The sequence below is a fragment of the Saimiri boliviensis genome, chromosome 9 (genome assembly GCF_048565385.1).
Source record: "Saimiri boliviensis isolate mSaiBol1 chromosome 9, mSaiBol1.pri, whole genome shotgun sequence".
Taxonomy (NCBI): Eukaryota; Metazoa; Chordata; class Mammalia; order Primates; family Cebidae; genus Saimiri; species Saimiri boliviensis.
Genome location: NC_133457.1, coordinates 113,983,789 through 114,009,392, shown reverse-complemented (window position 1 = coordinate 114,009,392; position 25,604 = coordinate 113,983,789). Strand labels below are relative to the sequence as shown.

Genomic DNA, 25,604 nt, shown 5'->3' with positions numbered 1-25,604 from the left:
ATCAAAATCCACCATAAATTCCAGCTAGTCCCTACAGTTGTTGCTGGTACAGTGAGCTATAGTAGGTAGGATTTAAGATCGAACTTCAACCTAACCTCTGTCCAATGGTTTGAAGATTAAATGACCTAAGTACACAGCAGCATGAAGTCACACTTGACCTGTATACAAGGTTTTGTTTTTTTAAGTTCAAGTATAATGAATTTCAGTGATTCTAAACTTTTAAAATTCAAAGCATATCACAAAGACATCTGAAAGAGAATTTAACCGGGAAAAACTGAATCCCAAACACTGAAAGTATATTAAATGTACCTTTTAGTTTTTAGAAATAAACTTTCATCTGGAAGTTCTGCCCCAGATCCCTGAAAAAACAGAGGCACTTTTTTTTCTCGTATCATTTGTTTGTCACAAAAGCAGTAGCTCCCTGAGGGCCACTTTTCTTATCCTATTAGTAGAGCTAATTAGAGCCGATGGGTACTTTTATTTCTGGCACAGCACAAGGGACAATACACTCAGGTGACCACCCGTAAATAGCATCTTCTCCCTGGGACCAAAGGGAAAGGAGACGTGATTGGGAGTAAGTGGTCTGGGGCTTTTTGTTCTAAAGAAGGATTCCAAAGAGAGATGCTTTTGAAAACTAGCCACCACCTGGAATACTATTTCTTATTACGGAGGCTTAGGACTAATAGAGATACTAGGATCATTTTTAAGTGGATAATAGAGATAAAAGATCTAAAAAATAATTACATAATGGTATTGGTGGGTTATGTGAGTGGGTTCAAACGCCACTGAGTGATTCTGGGCAATCAACTATCTCAGAGCCTTGGTTTTTTTCACTTGCTAAATGGTAGGTGACAAGAGGGTCGAAGGAAGAGTCAATGAGCTGAGGTGTATACAGAGCCACTTTCAGCAAGTGCCCGTAACTGCCGGCTGCCGTCACCAGCAGCAGCACTGTGAGCTGGGCAGGATTCTACCTTGACTCATTCTCCCCCATAACCTTCACAGCAAATGACTGTTTCTACTGGAGGATAGGAGGAGGGGAGGAAGATATGAGGAGTGAGACTGGGAGTGAAAAGTTGGAGAACTGTTTCCCTGGAAGAATTTTTTTTTTTAAGGCTAGTCAGGTGAAGCAGTGGACAGGGAGAAGGAACAAAGAAATCTGTAACCGGTTATGACCAAGTAGCTATAAACCCCACTGCACTCGGACCAGCCCCTGGAAGAATATTTTAAATACTGATTTTTCTCTCTGCAAAACTGATTTATAAAACCATTTAGATAAGAAATGTTAAAAAATGTAGCAAAGGAATATTAAAGACAAGATTATTCCCTAAGTAGAGCAAGTAGAGCAAAAGCTGGAGACCCAGGGTATCCTGGCACCACGTGCAAGAGGTGGACAGTGATGTTTCTGTCATTCTCACGTGTCAGACCTGTCCATGGTCTGGTGGTTTCTGGCCAGGACTTCCCAACAGAACCACCAAGATTTTTAGTTTTTGTTTTTAAACAAACATCAATGAGGCGCCTCAGCTGAGATGTGTGAAATCAAGAGTACAATGTGTTGACGCCAATCATGTCACCTGATGATCTACAAGTGCACTGCAGATGCCGGCGACAACCATCCCCACCACAGACTGCATTTACTGAGCACTTATGTCTGCATGAGGTACTGGGTGCTGGGCTAAGCAGCTTACATTGCTTCAATTCATCTTCATGCACTCCCGTGAGAGAGAATAATTTGCCCAAAGCCACTCAGTTCTAAGTGGCAGAGCTGATAAAAAACGAGGCAGGGAACCATGGTGGCAGGCCAAGAGGCACACTTTCTACACCAAGTCCAGGTCCATTTTTACACGCCTCCCAGGATCTGGGCGCCATGTAAGTCAGGTCAGGATGCATTGCTAACCCTTCTGGCAGAGAACAATGCCAACCACCACTCACAGCCACGAGCACAGGGGATGCAGGAGGTGCACACTGGAGGAATGACTGGTGAATCTTCTGCATCCCTGGCACAGCATACTACCACGGAGACACTGGCAGCTATGACCTCTCACTCACTGACAGTGTCTGAAGGCCTGGAGGGGAGTCAAACAGGCCTCTGTGGCCTAGAGGAGATGGTGCAGTTCAAGTCCTGTACTCGGCTCCAGTTTTTCCTACTTTATGCAAATTCTAATAATGTTATTTACTTTCCAGCCACCGCAGATTGACAGCCAATCACTCAGAAGGTGGACACGGCTGCCACAGGCCAGCAGGCACACTGACAATCCTAGGAAGAACTAACGTCAGGAAAGAGGGAAAAAAACGACAAATGAAGTTGGCGGGGGTGGAGGTGGTGGGGACCCCAAGCAGAGCTGCCTTGCATATTCAGTGCAGGGGACAACAGTGTCCACCCCGAATGCCTGTGCGGAGCTTCATTACAGCTGAACACAGTACTTCGGTTCTAATGATGCTGCTGCTGAGTCATCCAGAAAAGGTTTTATTATGCCTGCTCTACTCTGCTTCAGCTGGTAGGAAAATGATTCATCACAAAAACAGTTAAGGAAAAAAAAAAAATGCTTTGAACTTCACTAAATTTTCCAGAAACTGAAACCTTACCCCTTCTATAATGGTGGAAAAATTAGCCATTACTATAAGTCTCTAATACCTTTACTATAGGAAACAATCAAGTCATAAACCTCTGCTACTATCGATTTCTTATTATATTAAACCCTGAGGCGAAAGGAGTCTTGACTAAAAGGGCCTGCGGCAAAGGAAGAGCAGGACTGGTACCAGCCACGTGCATACTTACAGGGACTGACATCTCTGTACCTATTTCGGTTTTTGTTCTTAGGAAGCTTGGCCACTCTACATGGGAAGTCACTGGCTTCGTGTCGGATATCCTACAAAAAAGAATAAAGACATTTAACTAACTGCCAGGCACTGAGAAAACTCAGCACAGAAACAGACATCAAAGAGAGCCAGGCAGTATGGGAAACGCAAGGTAACAATTCAGAGGTATGTACCAGGTCATGGGCGAAAACCAAGGAGGAATGAGCAAAGGCCTGGAGTGGGAGGCCGTGCCGTGGGACAGAAAAATGGAAAGATGAGGAAGAGGGCAGAGAGACAGAGAGGAGGGGCAACTCACTCCAAAACACCCTGCATGGCAAAGGCATGGGGGCTGGAGATTGCATCTTATGCCAGGAACAGTGAGTGGGCAGTAGGAGGCGTGACAGACGGCTGGAGGACACGGGTGGGTAGGCCAGATCTTGGAGAGCCTTGAATGCCAGGCCTGGGGATTCCAACTGAAACTTCTATAAAGCCACAATTATTAAAAATAGATAATATGTACTTTTATGTCAACCAACTATTCAACTGCTTTCCTTGGAGGTGGTAAACAAATCCTACCACCCCTGTTTCAACAGAAGACTACACCATGCCTCCTGATCACACCTAAAATTCCACTATAGTTCACATTCAACCATCTTTATTTGTATTTATTACTAAAAAACAAATACACACAACATGAATGTACTTACTGCCACTAAACTGTGTAGCCGTTTGGCTAAAATGGTACATTTTATGTTTTGCATATTTTACCATAATTTAAAAAAAAAAAAAAGGCCCCACTTCCCAGGTGAAAATAGGAGAGCAGACAACAGCAACAGAATTCTGGAAGCTGGAAATCAAGCTGATTAGTGGTTGGCACTTGTGAGAAAGCACAATTAAAGGGAACAGTAGGAAAGCCAGAACCGCCGCAGATTTCCACTCCAGAGTCCTCCAAAGGCTCTGGCTCTGCTCCCAGTCTGGAAGGAGGAGTGGGATTCCCTGCAGGGTACAAAGGTAGAGCCATCTGGGAAGACTTGGATTGCCATCTCATTCCCCAAGCTCCTTCCATGCTCCTCAGACTTCTGCATAACTCTATAAAGACACGCTTTCTGGAAAAATGTAAACCAGGTCTCTGAACTGCAGCAGGACTGCTGGCACAGTGGAAGATACGAGTTCTCCACCAAAAACAGGGTAAGAGACTGGGCGCAATGGCTCAGGCCTGTAATCCCAGCACTTTGGGAGGCCAAGGCAGGCGGATCATGAGGTTAGGGAATCGAGACCATCCTGGCCAACATGGTGAAACCCTGTCTACTAAAGACACAAAAATTAGCTGGGCGTGGTGGCATGTGCCTATAATCCCAGCTACTTGGGAGGCTGAGCCAAGAGAATCACTTGAACCAGGGAGCTGGAAGTTTCATTAGCTGAGATTGTGCCAGAATAAGACTCCGTCTCAAAAACACAACACAACACAACACCACACCACACCACACCAGGGTAAGAGTAGCCATGCACAAGCCAAACCCCAGGAACTCGAGTCCTTTTCCCCAGGAGCTCGAGTCCTTTTCCCCAGGAGACACTCATGCTGCTGGCAGCTAGACCCTTCTCCTCTGGGTAGGAGGCAGAGCAGCTCTAGATAATCTGACCACACAAAAGGCACAACCAAAAGATACTATCCTCAGAGTGTTTGACTGGCCACCTCCCTAGAGGCCCTGTGGCCAGCCCAGAGTTGACAGGCCCCGTACACCTGCTCAAGGCTCTCATTCTCCTATAAGCCCGTATTCTCCATCATGTGCAGATACCACTGGTGACCAGATATAACAGGAAAGTCTCTAACAGAAAAACAAAAAATAAAAACCAGAAAAAAAAGCCCCTTGGAGGAAACAAACTGCAGAGAATAGAAAGATTTAAATATACATATTAATATATTCAGAAAGAAAAGATTCTTGTATCTATGTATTAAGAACGGAATGTTATATAAAACAAAGATGTCTCTCAAAACTTAAAAACAATATAGCAAAAAATGACAAGCTCAACTGAAGAATCAAATATAAGTAGAAGAAATCCCCCCTCCTAAGAAGGTAAAACCAAGGGAAACAAACAAACAAACAAACAAACAAAATTAAGCAAACCAAAAAAAAAAAAAAATACAAGGAAAGAAAACATCAAAAAGTAATTCAAGAAAACCTCCCCAGACCCATCTAGTACTCATCATAATGATAAAAACGGACCCATTTTAAGGCACATTAATTGCAATCCCAGAATTCTGGGGACAAGGAGAATGTTCTGTAAGTTTCTGGGAAGAAAAAGCAGTTCCCTTTCAAAGGTTGAGGTGATTAGCATAGCTTCAGACTTTGCAAGAACACAGCAAGCTGGCCAGCAATGAAGCAATGCTTTCAAGATCGTAAGAACAGTAATTTCCAACCTGGAACTCTACACCTAGCCCATGTCATAAAATGAGACGGGACAATAAAAACATTCCAAGGTGGGTGGATTGCCTGAGGTCCGGAGACCAGCCTGGCCAACACAGTGAAACCCATCTCTACTAAAAATACAAAAAATTAGCTGGGTGGTGGTGGTGGGCGCCTATAGTCCCAGCTACTTGGGAGGCTGAAGCAGAAGAATAGCTTGAACCCGGGAGGTGGAGACTGTGGTAAGCAGAGCCTGCGCCATTGCACTTCAGCCTGGGCAACAAGAACGAAACTCCGTCTCAAAAAAAAATAAGAAAAAAAGAAAAAAAAAATTCCCTGACGTGTAAGGTCTCAAAAGCTTTATCGTCCATGCTCCCCTTTTCCCAGTAACCCACTGGAGCATGTTTTCCATCTGAATGATGAAATAAATCAAGAAAGAGGAAGATATAGGATACATGGGGAAAGGGTGAAGACCCAAGAGTGAAGACAAAGGAAATTTCTACAAAAATTGGAGGGACGGGCCGGGTACAGTGGCTCACACCTGTAATCCCAGCACTTTGGGAGGCCGAGGTAGGCGGATCACGAGGTCAAGACATCAAGACCATCCTGGCCAACATGGTGAAACCCCATCTCTACTAAAAATACAAAAATTAGCTGGGCATGGTGGCACGTGCCTGTAGTCCCAGCTACTCAGGAGGCTGAGGCAGAAGAATCGCTTGAACCCGGGAGGCGGAGGTTGCAGTGAGCCGAGATTGAGCCACTGGGCTCCAGCCTGGTGACACAAGACTCCATCTAAAAAAAAAGACAAAACAAAAAAAGCCCTAGAGGGACGAGAAGACAGGGTGACAACTACATAGCAGACACGGGAAGCGAGCAGCCTGGACTGGAAAAGTACGACTCAAGAGACAGCTGCATGAACATGCTGTACCAACCACGGCCTGGGGAGACTACCAGAGGAAAATGAGAAGACCTGAAGTCCAGGAAACTGGGCATCCAATAGAAAAGAACAGCTCAAGATGGCAGATGTGAGTGGGCAAATCTATAGAACAAACAGCCAGATATACGGAGAATGGAAATTTCAAGTAGGATGTCTTCGAGGAAAAACTTGAAACAAACTGCTCAGTAACCTCTGGCCACATGTGGCCAGTCTGAAGAGACGTTCTGTAAGTGTAAAATACACATTGGATTTGAAGACTTAGTAACAAAATAAACAACAGCAAAATATCTCAACTATTTTAAAATATTGATCATCTATTAAAATAACATTTTGAACAAACTAGGTTAAGTAAAAGATACTATTAATTTCATCTGCTTCTTTTGAACTTTTTTTTTTACTATGGCTACAAGAAAAGGTAAAATCATGTATGTGGGTTGTATGATATGCCTACTGGAGAGCACTCACTGATCTTGTAGAAAATTGTTCTGAAAGGCTGTAAGAAGATATGGGAAGAATTAGCAAAAGGTACAAAGAAAACTATGCAAAAAAAAAAAAAAAAGACAATTATCATGTGGGTGTGGTGGCATGTGTCTATAATCACAGCTACCTGGGAAGCTAAGGCAGGAGGATAACTTGAGCTCAGGAGTCTGATTAGTCTGAACAACACGGCAAAACCCTGCCTCTACAAAAAACACAAAAATCATCTTGGCATGGTGGCAAGTGTCTGTAGTCTCAGCTACTCAGGAGGCTGAGGTGGGAGGACTGCTTGAGCCCTGGAGTCCTGGTCTGCATGCGCTATGCTGACTGGGTGTTGGCACTAAGTTTGGCATCAATACGTTGACCTCCCAGGAATTCGGGACCACCAGCTTCCCTAAAAAGGGGTGAACGGGCCCAGGTTGGAAATGGAGCAGGTGGAAATTCTTGTACTAATCAGCAGTGGGCTCACACCTGCGAAGAACCCCTGAACTCTAGTCTGGGAAACAGTAAGACCCCATCTCTATAAAAAACAAACTGGAGAAAAAAATTTTAAAGGCCATTATTAACAGTGGAAATAATGTTTAAAAAAGAAAGGCAGTACAGTATCTGTGACTATGTGCAGAGGCAAATAATGCAAACAATGAGTACTGATTTAACCAAAAGGTAAAACATTGGGAGAATGGGGAGGTGAAGCAGAAGGGTGAAAAAGCAAAGGGGATGGCTGTTTAAGAAAACGAAAGCCTCCCCCTTAATAATGGTCTAGATTGCTCTATCAAAAGAAACATTTTGAGCTGGACACAGTGGACTGTGCCTGTAGTCCCAGCTACCTGGGAGGCTGAGCCAGGAAAATTACTTGAGCCCATGAGTTTGAGGCTGCAGTGAGCTACAATGGTCCCACTGTGCTCCAGCCTGGGCGACAGAGTTAAGACCCTAACTTTGAAAAATAATAAAAAGAATTTGTAAGTTTAAAAAAGATAAACATTTTTCTTAGAAATATGGAGATATAAACTGTAATCAATCAGCAGCTCGAAGATTGGAAGTGGTGGTTGATGAGGAGAAAGACCAGTGAAATGGTCACAGGTGGCAAACCACTAGATTTTTTGTTTTTTTGAGATGGAATTTTGCTATTGTTGCCCAGGCTGGGGTGCAATAGTGCAATCCCGGCTCACTGCAACCTCCACCTCCTAAATTCAAGCGATTCTCCAGCCTCATCCTCCTAAGTAGCTAGGACTATGGGCATGCACCACCAGGCCTGGCTAATTTTGTATTTTAGTAGAGACAGGGTTTCATCATGTTGGTCAGGCTGATCTCAAAATCTTGACTTCAGGTGATCCACCCGCTTTGGCCTCCCAAGCTGGTGGGATTACAGGCGTGAGCCACTGCACCCAGCCAAACCACTGGATTTTATCATAAACCGACTGTGGTACTATTTGACTTGAGTCATGTGCATATTCAACTTGGATTTTTAAAAAGTTTTTGACTCATAATAGAGACCAGCTAATAACAGAATCCCAGCACTTTGGGAGCCGAGGTGGGAGGACTGCTTGAGCCCAGGAGTTCGAGATCAGCCTTGGGCAACAAAGTGGGACCTCGTCCCTACAATGAATTTAAAAAAATTAGCCAGTTGTGGTGGTGTGCACATGTGGTCCCATCTACAGAAGGGGTTGAGGCAGGTGGATCACTTGAGCCCAGGAGATCGAGGCTACAGTGACCCATAAATGCATCACTGCACTCTAGCCTCTCCAGCTTGGGCAACAAAGCGAGACCCTCTCTCAGAAAGAAAAACAAACCCTCATGAAAAAACAACAGCATGATGACAGATTACAAACCTACCTAGGAGCAAAGAAATTAATCCAATAGTAACACATCCATTGCACCTCTTAGGATGAGATTAAGCTTTCAGGGAAATGCTATACAGTACAGGAAAAAAAAAAAACAAAACTTGAAAGAGTAAAAATCCAAGTCTTAAATTTGTTGTTCTACTTATCATTTAGAAGCATTCAGCAGTGAGTACAAATTCTGCCCTTGAAGTGAAAAACAATCTGGTCAGTGCAGCTGGTGTGACTGGATGAAGATGTAAGAAATATCTGATACAGATAAACCACTGGGCTAACGAATATTTACCCAGAGCAAACAAGGGCCAAAATGTCAATAACAATTGCAACTGATTTTATTCAGCCAAAAGGATTATTCATATGTATTTTTTTGGTATGTGTGTACATGCCTGAGAGAGAAAAAAAGGAAAAGGTGGAGATGTCATTTAATAAAGACATTAGGAAAATAAAAGGTATCCACATAATACTTTTTTAAAAAACAGAATTTAAAATTAAAGTATACTCAGAGTAAGACACACAGATCTTAAGTATGTACTTGAATAAATTTTTAAAACTGCCTTTGAGGTATACTTTACAAATAATAAAATATACCCACTTAAGTGTTCAGTGATTTGTAAGCCATGTCTACACCCATGTAACTATCAACGCAACCAAGATACAAAACATTTCCATAACCCCAGAAAGTTTACTTGGGCTTCTGGTTCCAGTCAATTCAACCTTCTACTCCCATCCACAACGGCCACCCAAGGCAATCATAGGTCTGCTTTACATTGTTCAAATTATTTTCCATACCAGCTAACTTAATTGCATTTACTAACATAAAGTTTGTATAATACTCCTTTGAATTCTGTTTTTCTTCCTGGTACTGTTAATTTGTATGTCTTCTCTTTTTTCTTGGCCAGTTTAGCTAGAAATGTATAAATTTTCTTGACCTTTTACAAAGAATCAGCTTTTCATTTAATTGATTTTCTCTGCTCCTTTATATTTAACTTCTACTCTTATCTTTATTTCCTTTCTTCTTTGGATTTAATTGTTCTTTTTGTAATTTCTTACAGACAGCATGTAGATGGGTCATGCTTTTTCAATCTAATCTGACAATCTTCATCCTTTAATACAGTTATTTAGAACATTTACATGTAATATGATTATTGACATGGCTAGATTTACGTCTGCCATCTTGCTAGTTGTTAATTGCTTTCTATTTGACTCATTTGATCTTTGTTCCTTTTTTCCTCGATCTCTACCTTCTTTTGGATGATTTTCTTTTTTAGCATCTATCTTATCTCCACCATTGGCATATTAGCCATATCTCTTTATTTTCATTTTTTTTTAGTGGTTCTATTGGGTTTACAATATGCATTTAATTCATAATGGTCCACTTTCAAATAATAGCGCATTACCAAAAATGTGACGACAGCATTTGTCCATTCATCCTTTATGCTATTATACATTTTTACTTCAACGTTATAATGTATTATTTTTGCTTTAATTGTAGCTTAAATTTTAAAATGATAAAAACGTATTTCATATTTACCTATATATGTCATTTTAGCGTCCTCATTCTTTTGTATATATCCAAATTTCCATCTTTCATCATTTCTCTTCTACTTCAAGGACTTCCTTTTTTTTATGTTAGTGTGCTGGCAACAAATTCTCTTGCCTTTATTTTTATTTTACTTTATGTTTTTTTTTTTTGTTTTTTTTTTTTTTTGAGACGGAGTTTCGCCCTTGTTACCCAGGCTGGGGTGCAATGGCACGATCTCGGCTCACCGCAACCTCCGCCTCCTGGGTTCAGGCAATTCTCCTGCCTCAGCCTCCTGAGTAGCTGGGATTACAGGCACACGCCACCATGCCCAGCTAATTTTTGCACTTTTAGTAGAGACGGGGTTTCACCATGTTGACCAGGATGGTCTCGATCTCTCGACCACGTGATCCACCCGCCTCAGCCTCCCAAAGTGCTGGGATTACAGGCTTGAGCCACCGCGCCTGGCTTTACTTTATGTTTTTAAAGATAGGGTTTCACCATGATGGCCAGGCTGGTCTTGAACTCCTGACCTCAGGTGATCCACCCACCTCAGCCTCCCAAAGTGCTAGGATTTCAGGCATGAGCCACCACGCCCAGCCACCTTTTTTTTTTTTTTTTTTTTTTTTTTAAATAAAGGGAAAGAGAGAGACATGGTCTTGCTGTTGTCCAGGCTGGAGTGCAGTGACGCGATCCGAGCTCACTGCAGTCTTGGACTACTGTACTCAGACAATCCTTTGGCCTTAGCCTCCAGGCTAGCTAGGACTACTGGTGTGAACCATCACATCCAGCTAATTTATTTCATTTTATTTTTTGTAGAGTCAGGGTCTGGCTATGTTGCCCAGGCAGATCTCAAGTGATCCTCCTGACTCAGGCTCCCAAAGTGCTGGGATTTCGGCATGGGCATAGCGCCAGGCCTATTGCAGTTTTATTTTGCTGAAGGTTTGTTGAAATTCTTGAAACTGTAGTTTTATTGTTTTTAGTAAACTTGGAAAAAATTTGAACATTACACCTTCAAGTATTTTGGTGGCAAACTTCAACACAGATGTTACTAGTTTAATGTTGTTCCATATGTCATTGAGGCTCCCCCATCCATTTTTTTTCTGTACCTCACTTTCAAGTATATTCTCACATAGATGTTCACTGTGTTTTTCTTCTGCAGTGCCTAAACTGCTGTTAATCCTATCCAGCTAAATTCTCATTTCAGATATTGTATTCTTCTTCTTTAGAAATGGTATTTGGTTTTCTTCGATTATCCTCATTGTGTTGTTTTTCTTTAAATCTACTGAGTTATTTGTAAGAGCTGTTTTACTGTCCTTATCTGCTAATTTAACATCTGTCATTTCTGGGCTTGTTTCTAATGTCTGATTTTTCTCCTAGCTATGAATCACATTGTTGATTACTTTTTGCATATCTGGTAATTTTTGGCTGAATGTTTCCACCAAATATCCTATGTATTACAGAAGTCTCTCTCTCTCTATTCTGGCTGGTGCAAACTTGAATGGGTGCTGGAATTATCCATTCCCCAACAATTGTTCTTTATCCAGCTCATGAAGATACACCCTACGAAGTGTATGCTGTATCCAGCCAGACTCAAGGTGATCCCTTTGCAGATTTCTGGAGTTCTTTCTGTCATAGCCTGCTCATCCTCAGTACCTTGCTCTACAAATCCAAGCCATTTCAGCCTCCTTGAGCCCCAATCTCTGCCTCCTAAACTCAGCAAGATTGTCAGGCAGGCAGTTCATCCTAGGGCTCATCTTAAATCCCTTTCCAGTCTACTGAGGTAATGCTTTTATTATCACTCTACAGTTTTCGTATGAGTCACTAGATAAAAATTAGATTTCAGAGTGTCAACATTTATTCAACAAATATAAAAGGCCTACTGTGTGTCAGGCACTGTTTTGAATATTGGAGCTACAGCAAAGAACCAAACATAAAAATTCCTTCCTTAATAGAATTTCCTTTCTGAGAGACGGGGTGCGGCGGGGGAGGGAGAAATATGTCAGCTGATAAGTACTAAATTAAAAATCAAGTAGAAGAAATAAAAGGAGAAAGCTGGGCAGGTTATTTTAAGTAGGATGGTCACAAAAGACCTTCCAGTGAAAGTGACACTGGAAGAGAGATCTGAGGAAAGTGAGCGAGTGAGCCATGGGAATGTTCTTGGGGAAAATATTCCAGGTAGGAAGACGCTTGGCATGTCTGAGGAAGAAAAGAAAGCCACTGTGGCTGGAGTGAGGGGACAGTGATGGAGGTGAAGCTGCAGGTCAGGGAGAGCATGTTGGATCCTAGAACAGGTATATTAGCACTACATAAGGCTAATTTAAAAAAAAAAAAAAAACAACTTTTTTGTAAAGATGAGGTCTCATTTTATTACCCAATTTGAGGCTGGTCTCAAACTCCTGGGCTCAAACAATTCTCCAGTCTCAGCTTCCCAAAGTACTGAGATTACAGGCCTGAACCATTGCACCTGGCCAAGGATTTCTGATTACAACAGTTAAGAGGATCCCTCTGGCTGCTACAAGCAGATGAGGCTGCAGGGGTCAATGGTGTAAGGAATGATATAGTCAGCAAGCTAAGGCAACAATGCAGCAAAGGATGCTGGTGGCTGAAACCACAGCGACGGTAGCAGAAGTGGTGAGGAGGAGTCAGTTTCTGGATAATTTATTAGAAACCACAGTTTCTGGTGAATCCCTCATCTTTCCTTACTTTAGAATGGTATATGGAAAACATACACCTACTCTGAGTACAAGTCTTTATTTCATTTAGTAATATAAAATGCCAGGCTGAGTCTTAAAACTGAGGGGTGACAGGACCTACACAATTAAAGATAACTATGACATTAGTGGTTTGGAAGAAAGTAAGATTACTGTACCATAACACTTTACAGAATTACAGCAAAACAAGATTGCTGTATTCTACAACTATATCATAGGTAAGCTAACTTTCCAACAGCTACAGAATAAGCAGATTTAATGAACACATTTAACTAGCTTTTCACTATAAAATGTCCCCAGAAGTTTGATTACGCTAACCAAAGATTAAATAAATACTTCTAATCTATTGAATGTGTAAAATTTCCACAAAGAAAACAAAATAAAAGGCCGTAAAACCTATGATAAGATGAGTGCTGGGTAAATTGATGAGCCAAACCAAAAGGGAATAATGACGCTGCCATGAAACAGATTCCCAGAAGAGTCCCCTAAATGAAAACACTGAAGATGTCAGGAATCATTCCGTGTGTGCCTCAGCATTTCAGGGCTGGATCACACCAAATTAGTAATTTTACCAGTGGCAAACGAAATCTATCAACAGATAACAAACAGATTCTTTACAGATCCCTCCTTCCCCTGGTCCAGGCGGAGAGAATAATGTGATAGAATAAAACGCCACACATCGTAGATGTCAAACGTGTATGGCTCTCCCAAAGTGCAAGCCTGATCATGTGCTCCTGAAGCAGGCGTGGGTGTGCCCAAAGCTTACAGGTATATGGTTTCCATTTTGCTGTATCATTTTATATAGACATCAGACACTCAAAGTGACCTGAATCATTTCTGTGGTAAATGATTTTCATGAGAGAAAAAAGCAAGTCCTTCCAAAGTTATGATTTAGCTAGGCTAGAAGATTCACAAACACTTGATCAAGTTTAAACAAAGCATCTGCTGAGCTGGAGATTTTAAAGCGGGCAAGGAAGTGAGCCGGCGGAACCTTCTTCACCTGAATCGTTTCTACTGCTCTTCCTCATTTCCCGTCTTCCCAGCTCATTTAAGAAGGTCACAGATGATCTCCCAAAGAACGCAAAGGGGTAACGTACTTATAAAACTCCGGTAACAGAACAAATTAGAGCTTGGAGTTAATTAATTTTTATATTTATTCAGGAAAGCTCATTATCCGTTATTCAAATACCTTCCAAATTCAATTAGGCAAAAAGTCAAACTTGGGTGAAAAGCTGACAATGTTTGATTAGAGATTTCTATTTCTCCTGAAAACACACAGGCATAAGAGCCAGTCTAGCCTTGCAGAAACACTTCTGTGTTTATTTAAGCACTTCATAACGTGAAGCATAGCAATCTGGGTTTAACACCCTCCTCCTCAGTCCACAACTGGGTGAAATATCTCTGACTGGCTCCACGGTAAAATGCATTACTCATTTTAAAGCTATTTGCCAAGTGAAGAAGTAGAGACAGCGACCCATTCGCAGCCAGGAGTCTGAGAAGAAGGGCTCAGACTCTCACCTTAGTGTCCTCTCCTAACACAGGTCCAGGCCCAGGCTCAGAGCAGGCACTCAACATAATTTTGTTAACTGAATTAATGGATGCTTCTAAAGGTTCCCAAAACTTAAAGGGTCCTTAACACTATACCAACATTCTTTACTTTGTAGAACAGAAGTGCTCCTGAAAGGGAATATGTATAAGCAAATGTCTGATCCAATCCTATTTTCTCAATTACTTGTTACAAAATGTAAGTTAGTGAAATTACTTTTACTTATTTTTGGCAGTTGACCCACACAGCCTCCTGACCAAACAGTGCCAAAATGTTACTAAAACATGGATTCAAAGCAGAAAGAGTCATTTTTGAGTGGTTCTGACCGTGATGTCTGTTTTAAAAGTCTAAAGGAAGAAAAAATTCCAAGGGTACCTTTTACTCACTAGAACCTCAGGAAACGACAAAGTCCCTTAGCACCCATCACATCTTCTAAGCTCTCCCAGAACCTCCATTCTACAAATAGTTGTCTAATTTGATTGTTTGAGTTGTTACCTGATTCTTTAGGGAAGCTACCAGCTCTCAGAAATGTGCAGACAGAGCCACATTGAAGGGAAATGCAGAAGTAAAGGCAATGACTTAAAATGCAGTAAGTGAACACACAGGGTGTACATTTCCTGGAACTTTTGCAGTAGTCGCTGAATAGGAAGATATATATAGCAGAGGGTGCAGTGGCTAGCATAAAATTTTAGAGACCAGATCTTCAAAGTAATGCAAGTTCAACAAATTTTGCTAATCACAAATCTCATTATAAATGAGAGAATTTCTGTGTAACAAAGTATACTCTGAGAAATACACAAATCATCAGAGACTCAATGTCTTTCAACTCAAAAGCAATGCTATATCCTTCATATATGAAAATTAATGAAACAATATAATTTACTACAAAAATCCTAGGAAAATATTTTTATTTATGTGTACATTCATATAAGCAATATGAAATAAATCATATACTTAATATTATTATTAAATGCTAAGATACACTCACTGTTTAATAGAAAAAGCTTAAAATTAAGCTAATGAGTACCAAGTCTGTTTTGGTTTAAAATTTAAGATAACTGTATACTGAATAAAAACAGATACTAAAAAGAAACCATGCACCTCAGAATCTTACATTGTAGTTGAATGAGAAATAGGGATTGAGGGGAGGAAGGAGCAAAACTGGTCAGCACTGAAACAAAGGAACAAAAATGGCAGCAGGATACCAATCAACCATCCCTGCCACAGCTGGAGGAAGCGTTGGGTCTGCTTGTACAGTGGTCTGGGGCAAGGTTAATATGTAACGGAGCTACAAATCACTAACAGAACAATTATGTGCACTTGGAAAACTTTGTGGGGGAAAAATAATCAATTGCTTTACAAACTCCCCACAAATCAAGGGACAAGGGCAGGAATGGGGAGTATGAAAAACTTTTCATGAAACTGGCATGGGGACCTTCAGGTGGAGATGGTGGGGCTGGTTTCATACTCTGATGTACACTCACTGCTCAAAACATAAAACAATGGTCAATTAAATTTAGAGAAAACCATAAAGGCACACTTAGGCTCAAAAACAGCATGAGAATGAGAATGAATGAAAACGAAACAAAAGGCTCCCAACTCAAAATCACCTACATGCAAGTCATCAAACACAGAAGATAACTAGTTAGCTCTACAAATGATAACCAGCAAATAAACTACAAGAAAAATCCATTCCATACAGAATTTATTGTACAGCTTGTCAGCGACTTTCAAAATAAACGTATTTGGGCTGGGCACGATGGCTCACACCTGTAATCCCAGCACTTTGGCAGGCCAAGGTGGGTGGATCACTTGAGGTCAAGAGTTCGAGACCAGCCTGGCCAACATGGTGAAACCCTGTCTCTACTAAAAATACAAAAATTAGCTGGGTGTGGTGGCATGCACCTGTAACACCAGCTGCTTGAGGGGGCTGAGGCAAGCGAATCACTTGAACACAGGAGGCAGAGGTTGCAGTGAGCTGAGATAGTGCCACTGCACTCCTGCCTGGGCATGACAGAGCAAGACTCCATCTCAAATTAAAAATAAATAAACAAACATAACTTGGCCAGATGCAGTGGTTCACACCTATAATCTCACCACTTTAGGAGGCCAAGAAGGGCAGAACCACATGAGCCCAGGAGTTCAAGACCAGCCTGGGCAACACAGTAAGACCCCATCCCTACAAAAATATTTTAAAAAATTAGCTGGGTGTGGAGGCTGTCACACTTGTAGTCCTAGCTACCTGGGAGACTGAGGTGGGAGGATTGCTTGAGTCCAAGCAGTTGAGGCTGCAGTGAGCTATGACTATGTCACTGCACTCCAGCCTGGTGGCAGAGTGAGACCCTGTCTCAATAAAAAAAATAAAGAATAAAATAAGCAAATAAATATATGTAAGATAAGAAATACATTAAGGAATCGGGTATAAAACAGATGTTATGAATAAAAACAGGAAGAATTAAACCAGAACAAGAAGAAGTGACTGAAGAAGTGACAAATCCTGGAAATAAAATGAACCATGAAAATTTTTTTTAAAACCTCAAGAGATAGGATAAATGCTAAATTAAACCCAGTCAAAGCATGAGCAAATTGAAAGCTACTACAGAGGAATTTGCCCAGGATGCAGCATGAAGAATTATGAAACACAACAGAGCAGTTCAGAGACACCGGCGATAGACAGACTCCAGTCCACACTCAAAATAAATCAGCACTGAGACATGAAGGCAAAGGGTCAGGCGTGGGATGTTGAGAATAAAAAATCTTCAAAGTAAATGACAATATTATTTGGAGGCTTAATAGAACATTAACATGGTCATTGACTTAATTTTTAAAAACTCTATGGTTCTGAAGCCATTCAAGATAAGAAACTCTTAAAAATACAATTAAAAGGGACCCTTGGCCGGGCGCGGTGGCTCAAGCCTGTAATCCCAGCACTTTGGGAGGCCGAGGCGGGTGGATCAAGAGGTCAAGAGATCGAGACCATCCTGGTCAACATGGTGAAACCCCATCTCTACTAAAAATACAAAAAAATTAGCTGGGCATGGTGGCGTGTGCCTGTAATCCCAGCTACTCAGGAGGCTGAGGCAGGAGAATTGCCTGAACCCAGGAGGCGGAGGTTGCGGTGAGCCGAGATTGCGCCATTGCACTCCAGCCTGGGTAACAAGAGCGAAACTCCGTCTCAAAAAAAAAAAAAAAAAAAAAAAAGGGGGACCCTTATCATTGACGGTGACCCTAAATCATTTACAAAAAACAAAGTCACTTTATATATGTGTGGCTAATTGCTATTTTTGATTCCCTAAGGCCTGATGCAGTTTCAGAACTGAAAAATTATTTTTCACATAAAATAATGAGATTCATCTGGAAATGGCATATCCTATCTTTAAGAAAATACTGTTAGCAGTGAAAGCAGCATTTTGACATGGTGGTCTACTACTGAAAAATTTTAATGCAGATAAAATGTATTTGGGCCTTAAACCAGAATTCAGAAACAGCACACTGACTTCATTATAATAAGCTACTGGAGCCTTTGTTTACATTATTTATACAAAGAATTAGAATATAATCGTTATCAAAGGATAAAAATTGCTTTTTCAAGTGTCCCTGACTTTAAACATTATTTTTACAGTCCTTAATAGTGTCTGCTTTTAAAAAATCACTTACGTTTTCTGTTAAATGTCATGAATTTCACCTTGGGTAGAAATCAATAGGCAGAAAATGAATCAGACTTACAGTAATTGATGTCAATAAAAGATATTGGAACCACTATTTTTTTTTTAAATGCTCAGAACCACAAAACCATTCCTGGAAGAGAACAGTCTAAAAAATTAAATCTACTTTCACTTCTGTTTTGTTTACCTTCTGCTTTCCATAATGACAGCCTAAGAACTTCAGGCCCTGGGCTCTGGCTGTTTGCCAGAGGACAGTGGTACAGTTGATTGAGGACATACATAGTTGGCAGACATCTGAAGGTGGAAGGCTCACAGCTTTCCTTACTGGGAAGCAGACTACTAATCACCAGCTGCTGCCCTCCATAGTCCCAGGGAGAATGGTACCATAGGAACCCATAAGATACTTTTCCTCTGAAGTATAGAGAACCATCCTCACAAAACTGGGATGATACTTTGGTGCACAATTTGGGAGTGTGAATGGGAGGAAAAAAAACATCAAAATGAAACTGGCTTTGGTCGAGAGTTTCTTTCGTATTCCAAGAGCAGCACGAGATTCTGCTATAGAACCAAGGAAAAGGCATATGTATTATCATCAACCAAATGAGTTTATAAAGTACTTTCTAGATGTAGTGTATTTTTCCACTCACCATTTGAGGGGTAAGGATGAAGAAGGAACAAAAAATCAAATATGACCAATGCCCAAAATTATTCGACGTGAGAGTGCTTCAGTGAAGCCACAACAATGAAACAATAAAAAGACAACGTGGGGAATGGAGGAAGCAGGCAACCACGCTCCTCCGTGTGGCTTTCCAGCGGATTCCCACACACACTAAGAAAGCAACGTTTAGATTCAATGCACGAATCCCTTCAATTCATCCAAATAGCGACTGAGCACCAACTACGTGGCAGGTACTTAGCATATGAAGATTAGTAAGAAAGACGAAAGTCCTGCCCTCACAGAGAAGACAGCTAAACAGATGTCTGAGCTAGGTGCTGTTATGTGTAACACTCACAAACACTACCATACCCCCTGCCAACAAGTGTCCTAAATACAAGGCATCCAATCACTTCTTTTTTTGGACATGGGATCTGTCTCACTCTGTCACCCAGGCTGGAGTGCAGTGGCACGATCAGGGCTCACTGAAGCCTCGGACTTCCAGGGCTCAGGTGATCCTCCCACCTCAGCCTCCTGAGCAGCTGAGACCATAGGCACCGCGCACTACGTTCCACCATGCCTGGTTCATTGCTTCTGTTTTTTGTAGAGACAGGGAGTCTTGCTATGTTGTCCGGCTGGTCTTGAACTTCTGGGCTCAAGTGATCTGCCTGCCTTGGCCTACAAAGTGCTGGAATTACAGGTGTGAACAACTGAGCCCAGCCTGATCACTCTAATAAAGGCAGAATGAATGATTCGAAGGCCACAATCTCTAGCTGCACCTGCATCTTCCTCTTTGCTTCTTCCTGGGGATTAGGAGTTCTGGCACTGAAACGTGCCTAAGAACAATGGTACCAGGCTGTACAAATAAAACCACATGTATCATACATTATGAACAGCTTAGGGATAACTTCATCTACAGACAGATTTCTTATCTTTTTCAGGGTAATCCATGAGGAAGATGCAACTCTACTAACATAGAGCTAATTTAGGATGCTGCTGAATAAACAGCAAAGATTTAAAATCATCAGTTCAGTGAATGCTTACTATTTACCATGCCAAGATGTGTTAATGCCTTGTCATGACATTACAAGAAACAAAACCCATTTTAGCCCATGGCCTGTGGTTTTCTATTGTTTTCCCCACTACGAAGTCATGCAATATTGAGGATGACTTGAAATTCCTACTCAAGAAAATGTATCTGGGCCAGGTGCAGTGGCCGATGCCTGTAATTCCAAGAGGCAGAAGGATCACTTGAACTCAGGAGTCTGGGACTAGCCTAGATAATACAAAGAGACTTTGTCTCTAAAACAAAAGAAAAGGTATCTGAATGCAATCAAGTGAAAGTAACATTATGGGAATGACTTTACAGCCACTCTAATCTAGTTGTTTTAAAATAACTTATTCATAATCACTGGCATTTTTTAATTGTTGACAAATGACTAGTGGCGCATGTCACACCTACTCATAAGATACCTGGATAGGATGCCACTGCAACAGGCAACAAGCCCTTGAAGTCTTTTGGAGGTCACTCTTTGTGTTGTACTTTCTATGGGTTTTGACAAATGTATGATCACATGTATCCACCATTATAGCATGAAACAGAATATTCTCATGACCTAAAGATCCCTGTTCCACCTATCCATCCATCCCACTCCCCACCCCCCATCAAGCCCCTGGCAACCGCCAATCTTTTTTACTATCTACATCGTTTTGCCTTTTCCAGAATGTCATATAGTTGGAATCATTCAGTATGTAGCCATTGTCCAGTTTTTTCTTAATGACATGCAACGTTCCTTATGTATTCTGGCCACACGTCCTTCAGAGGTCATACATGCTGCAAACAGCTTTCTCTGTATCAGTTAGATTCTGCTGTGTATCCAGCACCCTAAAACATAGTGGATCACAACAACTACTTGCTTGTTCATGACTGTGTTAGTTGGCCATTCAGCTTAGGTTTAGCTGATACGGCTTGTCTTTGTTTCAGGCTGGCAGGGTTCATACATACATTTGTGGTCAGCTGGTATGGCCAATGGCCTAACTCACATATCTGATGCTGGGGGCTGCTGACAAGGGTTATGGTGATAACTGGGCCACATGTTGTTCATCCTCCAGCAGACTAGCCTGGGCTTGTTCACATGGTAATACTATAACATTCTCAAAAGCGTCAAGGTGGCAAGCCCCAGTTATGTAAGAAAATCAATCTGATGTCATGATTGTCAATATTTCACTCACCAAAGCAAGTTATGTGGGCAATTACAAAATAAAAAGTAGGCTGGACACAGTGGCTAATGCCTATAATCCCAGCACTTTGGGAGGCCAAGGTGAGCAGGTCACTTGAAGCCAGGAGTTTGAAACCAGCCTAGCCAACACGGGAAAGCCTTGTCTCTACTAAAACTAGAAATAATTAGCTGGGTGTGGTGGCACATGCCCATAATCCCAGCTACTTGGAAGGCTGAGGCTTGAGAATCGATTGAGCCCAGGAGATAGAGGCTGCAGTGAGCACAAATTGCACCACTGCACTCCAGCCTGGGTGACAGAGAAAGACGTTGTCTCAAATAACAACAAATAAAATGTAAAGGAAGACACTGTTCCTCTTGATGGGAATCACACTCAAAGGCACTTGCAGAGAGAGGTGGGAGAGACCTGTAGCTACTTCTGCAAACAATCTAATGTTAATGGTTGTTTTTGTAATGAACAAAAGTTCTTAATTTAAAGGTATCTTATCAGTCTTATGCTTTGTAGTTAACTTTTTTGGTTAACTAGTTTAATCTAGTTATTTAGTTTAATAAACACTGCCTATCCCAATTTCATAAACACATTATCCTATGTTATCTCTTTAAAGTTCATCTAAAGAAGGAAAAAATGTTCTGCAATTTTAATTTATATCTTTATTATGCCTCAAACTGTTGGAATATACAGACAACAACACAAGACCTATCTGTCCCTTCGAACAACTGTTTATATGCACAGTAAACACAACTTCAAGAGAAGTGTGACTTCACTTACAAGTGCTTGTAGACTAGATGATACACACATAGTGTTTGTCTCCTTCCATCCTTTGGCTTCTAATCTTTTAGAACATTAGTGTTTTTCTTGTTCATATAAGCTCTTTACATATTTTAAAACAATCAACTCTATCTTTATTGGAAATCACTTTTTCAACTTATCTGTCTGCACATTTAAAAAATTGCAGGCAGGAGGCAATGGCTTACACCTGTAATACCAGCACTTGGGGAGACTAAGGGAGGAGAACTGCTTGAGCCCAGGAGTTTGAGACCAGCTTGGGCAACATGGTGAAACCTCAGCTCTACAAAAATAAAAATAAAACAATTAGCCGGGTGTGGGTGGTGCACATCTGTGGTCCCAACTACTCGGGACACCGAGGTGGGAGGATCCCTTGAGGTCCAGAGGTCAAGGCTGCAGTTAGCCATGATTGTGCCACTGTACTTCAGCCTGGGCAACAGTAATATCCTGTTTCAAAAAACTAAAATTAAAAAAAAAATTAGGCCAGGTGTGGTGGCTCATGCCTGTAATTCCAGCACTTTGGGAGGCCAAGGCAGGTGGATCACCTGAGGTCAAGAGTTCGAGACCAGCCTGGCCAACATGGCAAAACCCCATCTCTACTGCAAATACAAAAAAAATTAGATGGGTATGGTGGCAGGTGCCTGTAACCCCAGCTACTCGGGAGGCTGAGGTAGGAGAACTGCTAGAACCCTGGGGGCAAAGGTTGCAGTGAGCTGAAATCGCACCACTGCACTCCAGCCTGGGCGACAGAGCCAGACTAAGTCTCAAAAAATAAAAAAATACAAACACAAATAAAAATTTAAAAATAAAAGAATGGTATGGGAGGATAATAAAAAAAACTCAATGCAGCAGTAACAACAGAGCTGCTACTACTATTTAGCAAGATTATGAGTGATTCCTATTTTCTACTGTCTTCTATTTTATAGCAAATATGCATTACCTGCATTTAAAAAAGTTTAAAAGTAGTTTTTAATTTTTATGTATTCCAACCTATTGACCCTTTCCTCTGCAATTTCCTTTATTGCCTTTGAAAGTAGAAAGTCTTCCTCAGCATGGGAATATCACTTTTGAAAAAAAGCATTTGGCAGGGCTCAGTGGCTCACGCCTGCAATCTCAGCACTTTGGGAAGCCAAGGCCGGTGATCATGAGGTCAGAAGTTTGAGACCAGCCTACCCAACATGGTGAAACCCCATTTCTACTAAAAATATAAAAATTAGCTGGGTATGGTGGGGTAGGCCTGTAATCCCAGCTATTCAGGAGGCTGAGGCAGGTGAATCGCTTGAACCTGGGAGGTGGAGGTTGCAGTGAGCAGAGATTACACCGCTGCACTCCAGCCTGGGCAACAAAATGAGACTCTGTCTCAGAAAAAAGAAAAAAAGAAAAAAGCATTTAACATTAAACCATCCGGAGTTTATTTTCCTTCTACAGTTTTCAACTATGCCCATGATATATCGCCTTTACGTCTCATACTATGCTAACGATAGGTGTTTCTTCTGGTTTGGTCAGCTTAAGGCAGTTCTACTATGCTTGCTGTCTTCTTTGTGTTTGTGTATTTCAGCAGATCAAAAGGCTGCATCCTCCCTCCTATCCAGAAATTCAAATAGTAACAAAATGCAGCTGCATCTGGTAGTTCTGATTTCAGAACCAATATATCACTATTTTTCAGAGACCGACAAACTATTAGAGAGAGTTGGTTTTTAAGATGATGACGCAGGTTACCTTCATTCTTTGCAACTATTTAGCAAGTTAAAGCTCAAGAGGAACACAAGAGATTAAAACATAAGAAATTTTAAAAACCTACAATAGTATTTTTGTACTTTGTCCCTCTGTAAGGAAAGAATGGGCAGGGTAGCTCAGGCATAAACATTTCCCCCTTCCCTCATATTTATGTTGTGTGTAAAGGTATAGCAAAACATAAGAAAATATGGAAAACATTACATTGTTTCTGTTTACCATGTTCATAAGCAGATCTTTTAAAACAAAGAAAGCATAGCTCTCCATGGCAGTTATCTGACTTCTAAACTCCAGGGGAAGCAAACTGTATTTTATCAAATATATTTAATTAAAAAGCAACGTTCTGAGTATCTATTTCATATAATAGCCAATAAAATAGCAAAATCTCAATGAATTAATATATCTGACCACCTCCTCAACATATTTAGTAAAATGGGATTTAAAAAAAGTGTTCTTATCTCTTTCCTCTCTAGTCACAAGCGCTGGGCAACAGACAGAAGATATTCTGTTCGTCTGCCTTTTCAGAACCGAATACATAAAAAATAAATTTTCCATACAATGGAAGCGGGCAGTAAACCTTTGCTACTAACATACGATTGATTTTTAGAAGCTTTTGAAAGCTGAGAGGTGCCAAATCCTTTCTTAACAGGGCTTGCTCAGTATCTCAAAGCCACAACAAAATTATATAGGAAGCAAAATCCATATACATATTGCTAGAAACAGACCCAGGGGTCACTATTATTACAAGAATAACTTAGGCCTTATAAACAGATATTGCAGGGATAATATTCTTTAAAGATATTACACAATTGGCTATACACTCTTCCTCCAAAGCTCATGAAATGATGACATCTAAGTTAGGCTAGGAGGCAAACAAAGCTCTGGGACTTGCAAAAATCAGGATGAACAAAGAACTCTAGCAACATTAAGTCCAGCCACATTTTTGTGCAACAGCAGTACACAAATTTGGAGGAAAAAGTTACTATTAGAATGTATCTTTCCTACTGTGCTAAAAATCAATCTTCACAAGATTACTCAAAGCAAACAGTATAAAATTTCACAAAGATACGTTCATCTTGTCCTTAAGAGACAAGATACCAAAAAAAAAAAAAAAAAAAAAAGAGAGAGAGAGAGAGAGACAAAATACCTAGAAAGCCAGAACTGTAAACTCTTTTAAAGTACCTGGTTTTACTCAACCCCCTAAGTATATAAGGCAATGCAATGCCAAAGACAAGTTTTAAGGATCACTTTCAGAATGAAGACCACAGTGTACCTGTAGCCAACTTTTGTCCTTGCATTTCAAGTTATGCCAAGTGTTGATGGGGCAGGGCAGGTAGTTATGTCATGGTCCCTGTCCTCAATGAGTTCCCACCGTGGCCACAAATAGTATTGAGTAGGAAGTGCTGATCAGAGGGGAAGTCTGTTCTACAGGAAGAAGGGAGAGGCATCAAGGTTAGCTAGTAAAAACAAGAGTGGCAAATTCAGGAGTAACTGGAGAGCAGCCACATCTGGTGCAGAGGAAAGAGGAAGCTTCCAGGCACCGCTGACCTGCGACCTCTCCTTGCTGACTTTGGTTGGCCTCAATGGGTGGGAATAAATCACACAGCTATGTCCAAGCTGCTTCCTCCAGTCTGTTCCAGCACTGTTGCTTCAAAGGAAACCTCAGCAATGAGGGCCAGGGTGGAGAAGAGACGGCCATTCTGAGGCTAGAGCAACCTCAGAAGCTTGCTGCCTGTGTCACTCTATAGGTTCTTGCCATCACATGAAAGGTCAGAAAGAAGAGAGTAAGCTCATGCCATACTACAACGACCTGCGACCCGGGTCTGTTTGCCTAGGCTCGTAGAAAGGAGCATGGGACATAGGCACAACTGCTAACCACCTTGCCACTGTTCACCAAGCCTGGAGAAGCTTCTCAGAAGGGATGATATATGAGCCGCCCCATACATCTAAAAGGAGCTGACACTCACAGGTCTAGCTTGTTCATCAGCACAGCACAATTATGCAGACACCAGGCTCTGGGTAAGGACTTACTGAGTGAGTGTGCCAAACAGGCCTGAAAGAACCAAGGTGAAAGCAGTGGATTTGGGTTCAGAAAATAGACGATGACTATTTGGAAAACAAAATAAGAACTGCATAAGGAAGTACCAATGACCAAGTCAACTTTGAGAACTCTCTCTCTGTTCTTTCCTTGACCTCCTTAACAGAAGGCTCATGGGGCATTTTCCAGTAGTGAGTAATTTCCTGCTGATATCCACGGAATGGCTGGGTGTTGAGAGAAACATTTCTCGGAAGAA

General features: G+C 41.3%; 1 protein-coding gene across 1 annotated transcript in view; it reads right to left on the bottom strand.

The window, feature by feature from the left end:
• PTPN1 (protein tyrosine phosphatase non-receptor type 1) overlaps nucleotides 1-25,604 on the bottom strand; it is a 72,351-nt gene that overhangs the window by 21,014 nt on the left and 25,733 nt on the right. The window contains exon 2 of the mRNA XM_003932569.4: nucleotides 2,777-2,867. Coding sequence (XP_003932618.1) covers nucleotides 2,777-2,867 — 91 coding nt within the window. The remainder of the gene's footprint in view (nucleotides 1-2,776; nucleotides 2,868-25,604) is intronic.